Source organism: Condylura cristata, unplaced genomic scaffold (assembly GCF_000260355.1).
Source record: "Condylura cristata isolate star-nosed mole 26May11 unplaced genomic scaffold, ConCri1.0 scaffold00006, whole genome shotgun sequence".
Classification (NCBI taxonomy): domain Eukaryota; kingdom Metazoa; phylum Chordata; class Mammalia; order Eulipotyphla; family Talpidae; genus Condylura; species Condylura cristata.
In genome coordinates, this window is record NW_004567107.1 from 35837399 (window position 1) to 35850027 (window position 12629).

Genomic DNA, 12629 nt, shown 5'->3' on the forward strand with positions numbered 1-12629 from the left:
CCATTATTCTGTCTTGTTGAATAACATCAGTTTAAAATTCAATCTTGAAAGGAAATGGGTATGGGAGAAAGTGGCAATGTAGGAAGAAATCTTTAATTTGGAGTAAGGTGAAGGTCCAGCTTGCTAAAATAGGATTGGTAATGTTTTGATGAACCAGCCTCGTAATGTTTTGATAATCCATCAGGCTTAGAACAGCGAACAGCAACTCCACAACTCTTGTGCTCTGGACATTCACCTGTTAGACCTTTCAGACAAGGCGAGGAGTAGGTATAGGGGCCCAACTTCTCTGTGAATGTTACTGGCCACCAGCAGCTGCAGCTGTTCAAAAAGGAAAAAACAGCAATAAATGAAGGAAAAGCAAATGGAAATTTAATTTTCAATGTACTTAAATGATTCTGAATGAAGTGACCTGAAATTTCTATCTTCCAAATGTGCTCCAGATTACCATAATGTTAGCAAATTCATATTGCAAATATCTCTATATTTTTTGCTTTACAAAATTCTCACAAATTTTAAAGAATAAAATTTCTGCTTTATTAAAATATCTGTTCATGACTGCTTATATAGTTAATGTTAATATTATGTTTACTCCTCTCAAATTTTTTCAAAAAAAGAATTCAAGTATCTTCCAGTATCCAGTTCTTATATTCCAGTATCTATGTCCAGGATGTATTTGTTAAGTATTTTCTTGAGTGACCCAATAATTTGTTAAGTATTTTCTTTTTGCAGACCCAATATATGCTCTCTATTGGGTCTGCAAAAACAACTATGAGTAAGATGTCATCTCTGTCTTCACAATGTTATACATATTTTAAGTACAAAATATGGGAAAACATCAAATAGTATAATCTATCATTATATCACTATTTAAAAATAATAAAGATAACTACAATTTGCTATAATAAGCCAAAACTTTCCATTTACCATTCCAACCACTAATTTGATGATGTTAAGATATAGACACAGTTGAGAGCCCACCAAAAAGTATTGCAGTCATATGTTTCTATACTCTTATCTTCTGCAAAGTCTAAAGAAACTAATCCATTTCTGTGAATTTAGACTACGCCCTAAACTCCATCTCAACAGAACACCCCAGGTAATGGCTGCATGAACAGAGTTCAGATGGAGAGGAAATCACTGCTCTTCTTGATGAAGGGGATATGAAGGTTTGCCTGGACTATGAAGGTAAACACATGATTCAGCTTTTGCTCCTTCTCAAACATGACACTTAAGGAATTTGGGGGTGGACACTGACCTATAAAGAAGGGAAGAACAGAATAAAAGATAACAGTGATAAATATTAGAAAGTGATGAATATTAGAAATTGGAAAAAATACAGATAAATAAAAAGTGACTTATCATAGCTAATAAATATAATTCTAAGCCAACAGAGAGGGAAAACTGGGAACAATGAATTTCTGGGAGCAATGTAATTTACACACAAAAGTTCTGGAACTTTCAGGAATTCATAGCAGTAGTTACCAACATGAACATGAAGAATCAATACAAAGAGGAGACTCTGGATGTCTGAGAAACTTATAGAGTATTCCTCTTGGCACAGATCAGTGATTGACTCTTTCATTATCTGGCAGAAAACTGCAAGATTTTTTTTTTTTTTTTTTAGAAATAACTAGTCAGAGAAGTTAGTGGGCTAGAAAAATATAAGGAGCAACATATTGAAGAGCAGAGCCTTCTGCGAACATTTTTAAGTTGAAAGTGGAAACCTGTATCCTCTTTCTCCCACAGGTATTTTACTTTTGCTAGGGAAAACCTTTACTGTCTAGGAATAAAATTTAGAAGTGAATTTTCTGGGGAATCTAACCAGCCCAAAATCAAAACCTTGAAAATAATGACACAAGGGTTCATCACAACACACCCAGAATTCTCACAGTGAAGGTGTGTCCACATGCTTTGCCCACAGTTCTAGACCTTTCAAACCTGTGTGTCTCAAACCTATGTGTCCCACCCCGAGGAGATGCTTAGGACTGAGCATCTTGATGTCCCTGAGTAGAGACTGTACAGTAGAAAACAACAGGCAGAAAAAGCACAGGGCCATTTGTGAAAAGAAAATTTTGAAAGTCAAAAAACCTACTTTTCAAAGTTACTAATATTCTCATACAAAAAAAAAAAAACTGTGTAGTTATTAAACCAGAATAGGATGCTATTTTAAAAATAGGAATAGATAGCAAAATAGCTTGTGAAAATTAAAATTATGATAACAAGTGAAAAAAGCAAGAGAAATATTGAATATTGAAGGTAAGGAAATATTTATGGTTAAAACAAAGAGACAAATACAGATTTTATTTCTGTAAGTTTGCAAAACCAACCTATCATTACATCTAAGGTTACACTTCCATTTTTTTTTCCACATTGCAAAACCACTAACCCCCTGGGTTATGGTACTTGAGAGAAGATCTATACTAGTGGATAACAGCTGAGGAATGACTCCTAAGGCAACAATGCCATTCAACATAAGATGCCTTATTTAGAAAAAGAAATACACAGTTTTAGTGAAAAAATCACAAACATATTCCCAACCTGCTCGTGCAGCTGCCATTTTCTTATTTCGCATTTTGTTCTCCAAAGCTTGCTACATATTAAAAAAAAAGTAGAAAAAAACATGAGATTATTCTGTTTTCTCTTGCTTACCATTAAAAAAGACATTATTTCTGTGAGTTGGAGCGTAGCTTACCTGTTTCATCTTCTTTTTTAGATCCAGATTTGCTGCCTTCTGGCCTTTTGCAGTAGCGTTAAGATAATAGATGGCCAAACTAAATTAAAAGAAGTATGTTACTTTTCTAGTCTTCAAAAATTTTCTAAAATGTACATTTAGCTATAGAATAGTGTTATGAGCATAGGCTTTAGGGTATTTTTACTGTAAAATTCTTATTTTTGCCTGGAGCACAGAGAGCTAAGGAAGAACACTAGAAATTATAGAGCAGTTAGGTATGAACTGGGAAGAGGGCCCTATGGCCTTCCAGAACCTGGCACTCTGTCTTCTGTACCTCTCAATTTTAGTGTCTTCTTGGGACTGTATTCACATTATTCAAATTATAAGTACATACTAAGTCAAGGTTAATAGTATCCAAAAGAATAGAAAAATCTGAAGTTTAGAGAATGTGTGGAATAAAAAGGATACTGACTTTCCTCCTTAAATTCTTTGCTTTGGCTTTTACAGCTAAAAAAATACCATCATAGTCACTGTTAATTAATATGGATTCTCTTTCCATAGGATGTATTTTTTGCATTTCTCCCTCCTCCAAACAAAATATTTCATAAAAAACTATTCTTGGCTTTTAAGTGACATTTCTAGAGAGAGCAAATTCTGGCCAAACATTTGTGCAAAAATAAGTATGCTCATATTACTTAAAGCAAAAGAAACAAACAAAGAAAAAGATGAAGTTTAAAAAAAATAAGGTAATTGGCATTGCTCTTTGTTGCAAATAACTGGATACTGAACACATTTCCTTTAGTTACCAACATGCCAGATTATACCCTTTACGAGCCATCTGGTATTAACAACAGACTTATTGATATGGTTTAGCTGGGTTTATTTATCTCTTATATGAGTAATAGGAGTTGAAATGAGATTACATACATGAAAATATCTGGTGCAAAAACTGGCATGAAGTAGGACTCAAGAAATGTGTGTGTCTCTGTATGTTTGTGTCTCTGTATGTGTGTATCTGGCTCACTGTCTTCATGCCCATTATAAGGATTTTCTTAGAATAACTCCTGAATTTGGAAAATAAACTCAAAGACTTCACAAGTCATTTGCACTTCTGGGATTATCTACTTATCTACTACTTTTTTCCTGCTTCATAATGGACCTTATATAATTACTCATAAATCATTTCTAGTTTCAGAAGGAATGAACTGTCTACAAAAAACTAACCTGATCCTATTCAGTTATCCAAAAAACACTCAAGCTGATTTAATATGATTCATTGGGGGAATTAAAAATGTTTATGACATGTAGCATTCTCTAATTAAAAGTCATAAAAAGCCAAGCCAACTGCAGGGGTCCCATAAAGTAGGAGATGAGAACTCAGGTTTTAAAAATCAAGTTGGCCATAAACAGAAATTTTGTTTTAAATCACAACCTACCTCAAAACTAAAAGCAATCTTGTGGAACATGTATTGATCCTGAAATCTTGCCAACTTTAGTTCTTCTACATAAGGGTCAGCAGACTATGGTCCCCAGGCCAAACTGAAGTCCAGTCTGTTTTGTATGGCCCATGAATTAAGAATGATTTCTACATTTTTAATGATTACATAAGTACCTACATAATATCCTCAATTTCACTTCTTGACCCACAAAGTCTAAAATATCTATAAGCTATACCTTTATGAGAAAGTGTATCCACCGGGATATAGACCATCCCTGACATGTGACTTCTTTCTCACTCACCCTGAACTCGTATGTTTGATGCTACAAATGAGAGGGGAAAATAAAAGGTGGAGAACAGGAAAATATGCGTTTAGATTTATTAGTCATTTGATTTGGGGCAGATCATCCATGTACTAATAATATGATTAATGAAGATAATTTCTTAAAGTTATTGTGTAAATTAAATCAGTTAATATGCAGATAGTGCCTGGAAAAAGGCAGTATTAGCTTCTCTTCCACACACATACCACAGTATATTAAAAATTTAATTAATGGCATTAGAACAAACTTATGTGTTTTTGCTTAAAAATAAATGTCTCTCAGGGCCCTCCCTGGTGGCGCAGCGGGTTAAAGAACTGCACTAAGAAGCTGAACCCACTTCCGCATGAGTTCGATTCCCACCTGCCCCGGAGATGACCACATGGTGCAGCAGACCTCTCCTGACCTGCCCGCTGCTCCCCTCAGCAGTATATTTCAGTATATCTGCCTGTTCTGTTCTTCACTTTTTCTCTGATGAATCTTCTTACCCCCACACTGCTGTCCTGTACCTCAGTTTTTGTATGCATAAATAAATAAATGTTAAAGAAAATGTCTTTCAATAAATTAAGGATACAGTAATAAAATTGGACATTTTATAGCTTCTTTTAAAGACAAGATCTCATTTATATCACTAAAGAGCCTTGACTTTTAAAGGCCACAGGATACCTAACAAGTTTTTGAAGTCACTCTATCATGAAAACACAGAGAAGGGTAATTCCTTCAAGGGCCATTTGGTAAAACATACTGCATCCAGTGGGTCATTTTCTAACACATGTGCACCAAAGATTACTATCATATTCTTTTTTTTTAATATTTATGTATTTATGTATACAGAACTGGGGTACAGGCTAGAGGTGCAGGGGCAGTGAGAAGACCCACCAGAGACAAAATAGGGAGCAGAACATGCAGATCAAAAAATACACTGCTAAGGGGAAGAGCGGGTGAGACAGGAGACCATGCCATGTGGGTCACCTCTGTGGCCGGAGATCTAACTCACACTTAAGTGGCTAAGGCTAGTTTGCAGTGCAGTGCTTTAAACTGTTGCACCACCAGGGAAAGCCCCAAAGCCCTACATTTGTCTATATCCATTTTGCTATATTTTTACCTAGGAAAGGTCACCCCCCCTCCATTAAGTCAGTTTCTTATTTGATAAAATTGGAAAGGGTAACAACTATGATTTTTATGCTGGTAACTACCTGCATCAGGACCCTACTCGTTTACTTCAAACCCGTTTTACCTCTATTTAAGTAAATCCAACACTTTGCATCTATTTTATTTTGAAAGTGTCTCTGAGGGTGGTTTTTAGACTTTCTATTTAGAAGGGGCTTCAGGTACTGAAAGAAAGGATTAGGGTACTTTTTGTGGCTTTTTTCACAACAAGCGAATATTTTCATTTAGAATGTAAGTATATCTGTGGTATCCAAGTGTTAGAAGCCAGTGAGCACAATATGGGAGCAAGAACTCCCTCCCAAGTACCCTTCTGGATATCACCTGATTTTGAAGGTATAGATGAAGTGAACTTTCCAAGACTTACCCAGTATTCTGATTCTACTATCAGGGACACACAGTATGGGCCTCTAGTATCAAGGATAGTGTGATTTTTTAAGAACTCTAAGGCTTTAGTCCTAAAATATAGCCTGTAGGACTCTCAAGAGAAATATTAACTGAGAGGCTCATCATTTCTGTGTAGTCACAGCCATCTGCTTTCTGAAATAAGAGGTGGGGGCTGGGAGGTTGGGGTGGGGAAGCTCTAAGTGCTGATTAGATTTAGCAGCTAGCATTTATGTTTCCCTTGCTTTAGCTGTTTACTGATAATTATTTTGGTTACTTGGGAACAAATCTTATAATCCTAGGCAGGCAAAGACAGATGCAGATGGCTATGAATTACATCCAATAGGATCAGAACATGGCTCATGAACTATGTAATCATGCTGAATTTGATTAGGTCACTGCGTAACCCTTGGGGAGAGTGAGAGAGCAGAAAAGCTGAAACTTAAAAGGCAAGAACATTATAAAGGCCCTTTCTTTGAGGAGGGAATGCACATACACCATAACCAAAATGACAGCAATGACCAGTCCAGGATTAGAAAGCTGTCTCAAGATCTTTGCCATCCAGCTTGGGAAATCATGCTCCAGTGTTTCTCCAATGACTTCAAACATCCTATTTTTGCCACTGGAAAGAAAAATAAAAGGGGGTAGAAGTTTATTTAAAACATGGAAAAACCATGGTTACAGCAAGAAAACTAGAAAGCTTCCTCAACACTGCATAAGTATTCCTTCAGGTCAGGAATCTCATAAACCTATAACTGCTGATATTTTGAACTCTTATTCTCAACATATGGATACAATATGAAAAATAATATAAACATAAATTCATATTCAATTTAGTTAGGAAAGTAATCCCAGCATTAGAAGAATATTTTTAAACTGAATTTCTATGGTTTTGATCAAAATACTTTTTTGTAAAGAGTGAATAAGTGTACATCTCAGCCAGTTATCCTTGGTGGAGAATATACTCTTTGGGTAGAATAAATAATGTACTCAACTTTTAACGAGGCTTGGAAATATGAATAAGGAATAGCTTAACAGAATAAAATCTACAAATTATCCAATATATCTTTTCCACGTAATAGCTTGTAGCTCATTTTCTACCAGACTTCTTTAATTAGAATCACACTTAACGATGAGTCCTTTTTCTCTCATTATTTTTTCTGCGTAGGCCCTAATGAGAGCCAGATGAATTCTACTACTAAGAACAAAAAAATGGGAAGAGAAGGAAAATAAGCATAAAATGCAAAGGTCTTTAATGAGTTTGCTCTCAACCCACTCAGATAAGAATCAGATCTTATAAACTAGAAAAATACCTTCCTTATCATAGTTTACAATATTTGGAACTATAAAAGTAATATTTATCAAGTTAGTTTTTTCTGTTTGTGCATACTGACTCTACTATGAAAAGATGTAATTTTCAGAGAAGCTATTAGATTATCACCAAGTTATAGCTTCATCAGAATAATGGTTGATATAACACGTAATATTTTGGTTTCAATTTTTTTAAAAACTTATTTATTTATGCATAGAAGAACAAGGGTATAGGCCAGAGGCATGGGAGTGGAGGGTGTGAGAGGATTTACCAAAGACAGAGTGGGAACAAAACAGGCCAATCTACTAAAATACACTGCTAAGCGGAACAGTGCCCAAGACAGGAGAGGTCTGCTGTGTCATGTGGGTTATCTCCCTGGCCAAGGATCAAACTCAGGCTACAGTTGTAATAACACTGAGACTTAGCCCCTAGGCCACCAACCAGGGAGGCCCCTCATTTTTTGTTTTTGATTTTTTTTTTTTAAGATTTATTTATTTGTGCATACAGAACTGGGGTACAGGCTAGAGGCTCAGGGGCAGCGAGAGGCTTCACCAGAGACAGAGTGGGGAGCAGAACAGGCAGATCGACAAAGTACACTGCTGAGGGAAGCAGCGGGCGGGCCAGGAGAGGTCTGCCAACCATGGGTCACCTCCCGGGCAAGCAGGAATCGAACTCATGCGGAAGTGGCTTTAGCTTCTCAGTGCTGTGCTTTAACACGCTGCGCCACCAGGGAGGGCCCTGTTTTTGATTTTTAAAAATCTTCCGTTATTAGGCCCTCCCTGGTGGCGCAGCAGGTTAAAGCACTGCACTGAGAAGATTAAGCCAGTTCCTCATGAGTTCTATCCCCGCCTGCCCCAGAGGTGATCTACATGGCTGGCAGACCTCTCCTGTTCTGCTCCCCACTCTGTCTCTAGTGAATCCTCTCACCCTCCGCATTTCTGGCCTGTACCCCAGTTCTGTATGAATAAATAAATAAATCTTTTTTTAAAAAAAATCTTCAATTATTAAATGAGCATGACCTATGGGTTCCAGATCAACTTTTTTCCTCCTGATATAACTAATATCTTTCAATAGACTGAAACACTAAGCTTTGTGTTAGGAGTCACTGGGCTATAGAAGTACAAGTTTTCCAGCACAATTACAGATCTAATACTAATTAACAAGTCCTTTAAAATATGAGGGACAATTATTTAAATATTATATCGGCTATTGTACTTCATCCTAATGGACTAGTCATACAGAGTGCAGCCAAAGGAAAAAAGGAGGAGAGGTAGGAAAAAAGAAGGGATGAGATAATTCAACCCCCATCTCCAGCCACCAGGGCTATGGAAGATGAAAGTGGTAAAGTGATGTAGGAGAGGGCTGGAATTTTACCAAATAATCATGTCCTACAAAGGTCTTGTTAGCAGTCACTGTGCCCTTGATGCAAAATTACTAGCATATCTGGAAATTCCCTGTGTCTTTGATACCTTTCATACTTTTTTCTGAGGAGGATCAACTTTAAATTAAAAACATCTTGGATAGATATTTAATTATGTGAGTGATTTGTAATTAACTCAAGGCTATCTTATCTGTTGAACTTGAATCTTCAGATTTAAGGATTAACTACAATCTCTTCTTCAAGACTGCAATGTTATAGTTGGTCTCCAGATGTCACTGTTGGCAGTATTTATTTCAACCCACAGGGGTTAAGGGACCACAGGCGGAAGGGGATTAGGGAAGGAGAAAGAATGAACAGGACTTGTCAACATCATTTCCTGAGAAGGAAAGAACTCCATCCCCCTTGGTCCTGTCTCCTGGCTTAATATTTTCTTTCTTTTCCTGCAAAGCAATAATAACCCAGACTATTATTAGAGCAAAAATCCCTCATTTACACTTAAAAGTCTGTGAGCAACAACTCTTTTCACATTAATTTTAAAATTTGGGTTGGTCAGCATGAAGAGGAAATTATATGTGGCCATTATTGCATCATACTTGTCATTCACATGACTTTTCACATTCACATTTCCTTCACAGAAAAGGAGAAACAATTCAAATGCATGCTGACCAGTAACTTAAAATGCAGAGAATCTTGGGAAACCTCTGGTAAATTCATTTTAACCATCCCCCTCCCCCCTTTTATTGTGTGAAAATTTTTGTTTATTTATTTATAACATGTTTATTTTTACATCTATTTTGTGCTTTTTTTCATCTCAGTTGTTATCCCCGTGGGCTTCCCATCACCAAATCACCAGTGTGCCATCATCACAGTCCAGTGCACTTCCCCCACCGCCCCCCATTTTTGATCTCATTCCCCACTCCACACTCGTAAAATGTCTCTGGTATAGGTATTTAGTTGTTCATTATTTTTTTCCCTCCAGTCCCATTTTAAGGCCCTTTTTAAGGAATGAAATGTCAATTCTTCAAATCTAGGTACTTTGCTTTCCTGATGAATGTCATAGAGAGAACTCTATCATTAGGAACTATAGAAAAGTGTATTTCCGGCCCGCCCTGGTGGTGCAGTGGGTTGGATAGCAGCACTGTGAAGCTGGTTGCAGCCTCTTCAGTAGAGTTCACTCTCCAGCTCTGGAGGTGACCCACATGGCCCAGCAGGCCTTTCATTGCTTACCCACTGTACCCCTAAGAGGTGTATTTCATCTATCTGCCTGTTCTCCTCCCCATTCTGTCTCTGGTGAATCTTCTCAACAGCCTTGTACCTCTGGCCTGTACCCCAGTTCAATAACAGAAAAAAAAAAAATTTTTTTTTTAAAAAGTGTAACTTGGATCAAAGGGCCTTCTTGAATTCCTTGATTCTTTGCCTTAAATTATTTATTCCTGTTATTTGGTCGAAAAATACATGAGAAACATTATTTTTTAATTAGTATATAAAAATTAAATTATTAATTTAATTAAGTGAACTGTATTATCTTATCTATATTTATTATTATCTAATTCCTAGTTTGTACTCTACTTTAGTTATTGTTTTCTTTTTTAATTTTTTCAATTTGGTGAGACATGAGGTGTAGCAATAGTTTATGATGTTTAGACGTAAGGACCTAATATAAGAAAAACTTTTATATCCAGGAAAACATAATCAAACCTTACTCTTTGCTGTCTCCTTATATGGAAATAGCTCAGATTCACTGCTCATTGTTTATCCAGGCAGAGACTGGAACAGTTAAATTATTTATCCTTTGATGATACCAAATAAAAAAGTAGATGGAACTTGTCTAAGAATCTCCTCAACTAATGAGCCTGGACACCAAAAGGAACACATTTCTACAGATCGAAATGTCATGGTTTTGGGGGGAAAATAGCTTATACAATGACTGTCATTCACATTTATGAAACCTAAAGAAAACTATACCCAAATGAAATTTCAAAAGCAAGAACCTGAAGGGGCCACAATCAAAAGATGGTGGGAGGGACACGATCATGTACAGAACAGGCATGGTGGATAAGAAGAGAATAAGCAACAGCATGCCCAGGTAGAAATTATTCGATCTGGAAGCTTTAAAGACTCTGGCCTCAGGAACATTGCAACACATCACAGCCCAGCACTGGAAGTACATTGATGTGTGAAGTCGAAGAATATTGATGCCTGGGAGGCTGGGAGCAAAGAAGGAACCCATCCTAGAAAGAAAAACAGAACTCTGCTCAGCCTTCTCTCCATAATGGCCATACTTGCTTCTTTTACATCATACTTATTTGCACAGACAAAAATATGTATCACTTTTTACCACACAAACTCTTTTCATAAATAAACCTGACTAATCTATTTTATCTATTATATATATTTTACCATCTCCATTATTATCGATATTTTATACATAATTTGCTTAGAAGTTATGCTGGCCACTAACAATATCTGCTGTCACTAGAGAATTTAAATGACAATATATTTGTTTACTTCTATTTCTAAAATAAACAAACTTCCATTCATAAACAATTTCATATCACTGAACAATTAACATTTAATTCAGATTAACTAGTAGGCATCTGGATTAATTACTTTGATCCTGGCAAATTAATTTTTGTTTAATAAAAGAAAAAAATTAAAGTAAAAATGTTTTTGCAAAAAAAAAATTTTTTGCTTTATATTGTTTACCATTTGTGGCTGCCATGTGTTTTAGAGTTGAAGGGAATAATGCATTTATATCTAATAGTAGACTATGGTTTGTTACTAATCTAGTATGTATTTTTGAGATGAAAATTTAACACATTAATTTAATTTAGATTATCTGTTACCTTCTTATTTTAGCTGATCCTAGAAATTCATTGCTTTGAACCTTTGATTTTTAAAGACCTTTTAAAAATGCCACTTTCATACAAGAGTCACTTAGGAAAAGTTGTTTTTAATAGATGGCTTAGTTGGAGTTTTCAACAAAGTAAATTTCATTTTTCTTTGATGAGGAAGTCTACTAGCACTGTAAAGTCAAATTTATAGCAATTTATCAATCTAAAACCAAATGAGAATACATGTGCACTTATTTTAAAAGTACAAGCAGAATTCTAGCTTTTAAACTACACTATCTATAATAATATCCTCAGTAATTCTAATTATGGTTAACATTTTATATTTTTTCATACACAGTGAAGTCATCTGAGCCAATCCAGTGTAAAGTAGTTTATAAAGGGGAAGTTTGAAATAGATGAAATTCAGTTTTGCTCTAAGTGAATTTGGGAAGCACAGCATTAAATAATTTCATTGAAAAGTGGAATCTTTCCACAATCTGGTTAGTCTTGTTGGCAAAATTCTACACCACACACCTGCATAGTGTTTTTATATACTGAACTGACCAGAGGCATTGTAGGGAGCTAAGTTATTTTTTTAATGGTATGAACTTTGTGTGATGATGATGTGTCTGTGTAGGTTCATCAACTGAAAAAAATGTAGCTTTCTAGGTATCAACAGTTGGTAAAACTGTGTGTGCTAAGGGAAAGAGGTATATAGGAACTCTATGTAATTTCCATTCAATTTTGCTATAAACCTAACATCACTATGTAATATACATTTTATTAATTAAAAATAAATGAGATGACAGGTTTTGAACTAATACAGTGTATCTTGGCTAAAGTTTAATAATAAAAGAGAACCTGGAATCCCCAAAACTTGAGTAACACTTCCAGCTAAGGGGTCGGAATTACAAAGCACTAGATAATATCCCAAATGCCAATATGCATAATATAATATGTTTTGAATGATGATGCTCTCCCCTTTTAACAGTCAGACTTTATCATGTACTTGTTTTGCCCAAGAAAATAGAATTAAAAATGAGGGGGTCTCAATACTGGGTAGAGGCTTTAAAAGACTGATGAGTTTTTTGTTCTCTTCCCTCTCTCTAACACTTAGACCAG

The 12629-nt window shown here is 35.7% G+C and overlaps 1 protein-coding gene across 1 annotated transcript in view; it reads right to left on the reverse strand.

The window, feature by feature from the left end:
• Positions 1 to 295: 295 nt before the first annotated feature.
• TMC1 (transmembrane channel-like 1) overlaps positions 296 to 12629 on the reverse strand; it is a 132352-nt gene continuing 120018 nt past the window's right edge. Inside the window, exons 16-20 of the mRNA XM_004677992.1 lie at positions 10665 to 10904; positions 6477 to 6602; positions 2693 to 2771; positions 2539 to 2590; positions 296 to 318 (exon numbers count right to left, since the gene is read on the reverse strand). Of these exons, the coding sequence (XP_004678049.1) occupies positions 296 to 318; positions 2539 to 2590; positions 2693 to 2771; positions 6477 to 6602; positions 10665 to 10904 (520 nt within the window). The remainder of the gene's footprint in view (positions 319 to 2538; positions 2591 to 2692; positions 2772 to 6476; positions 6603 to 10664; positions 10905 to 12629) is intronic.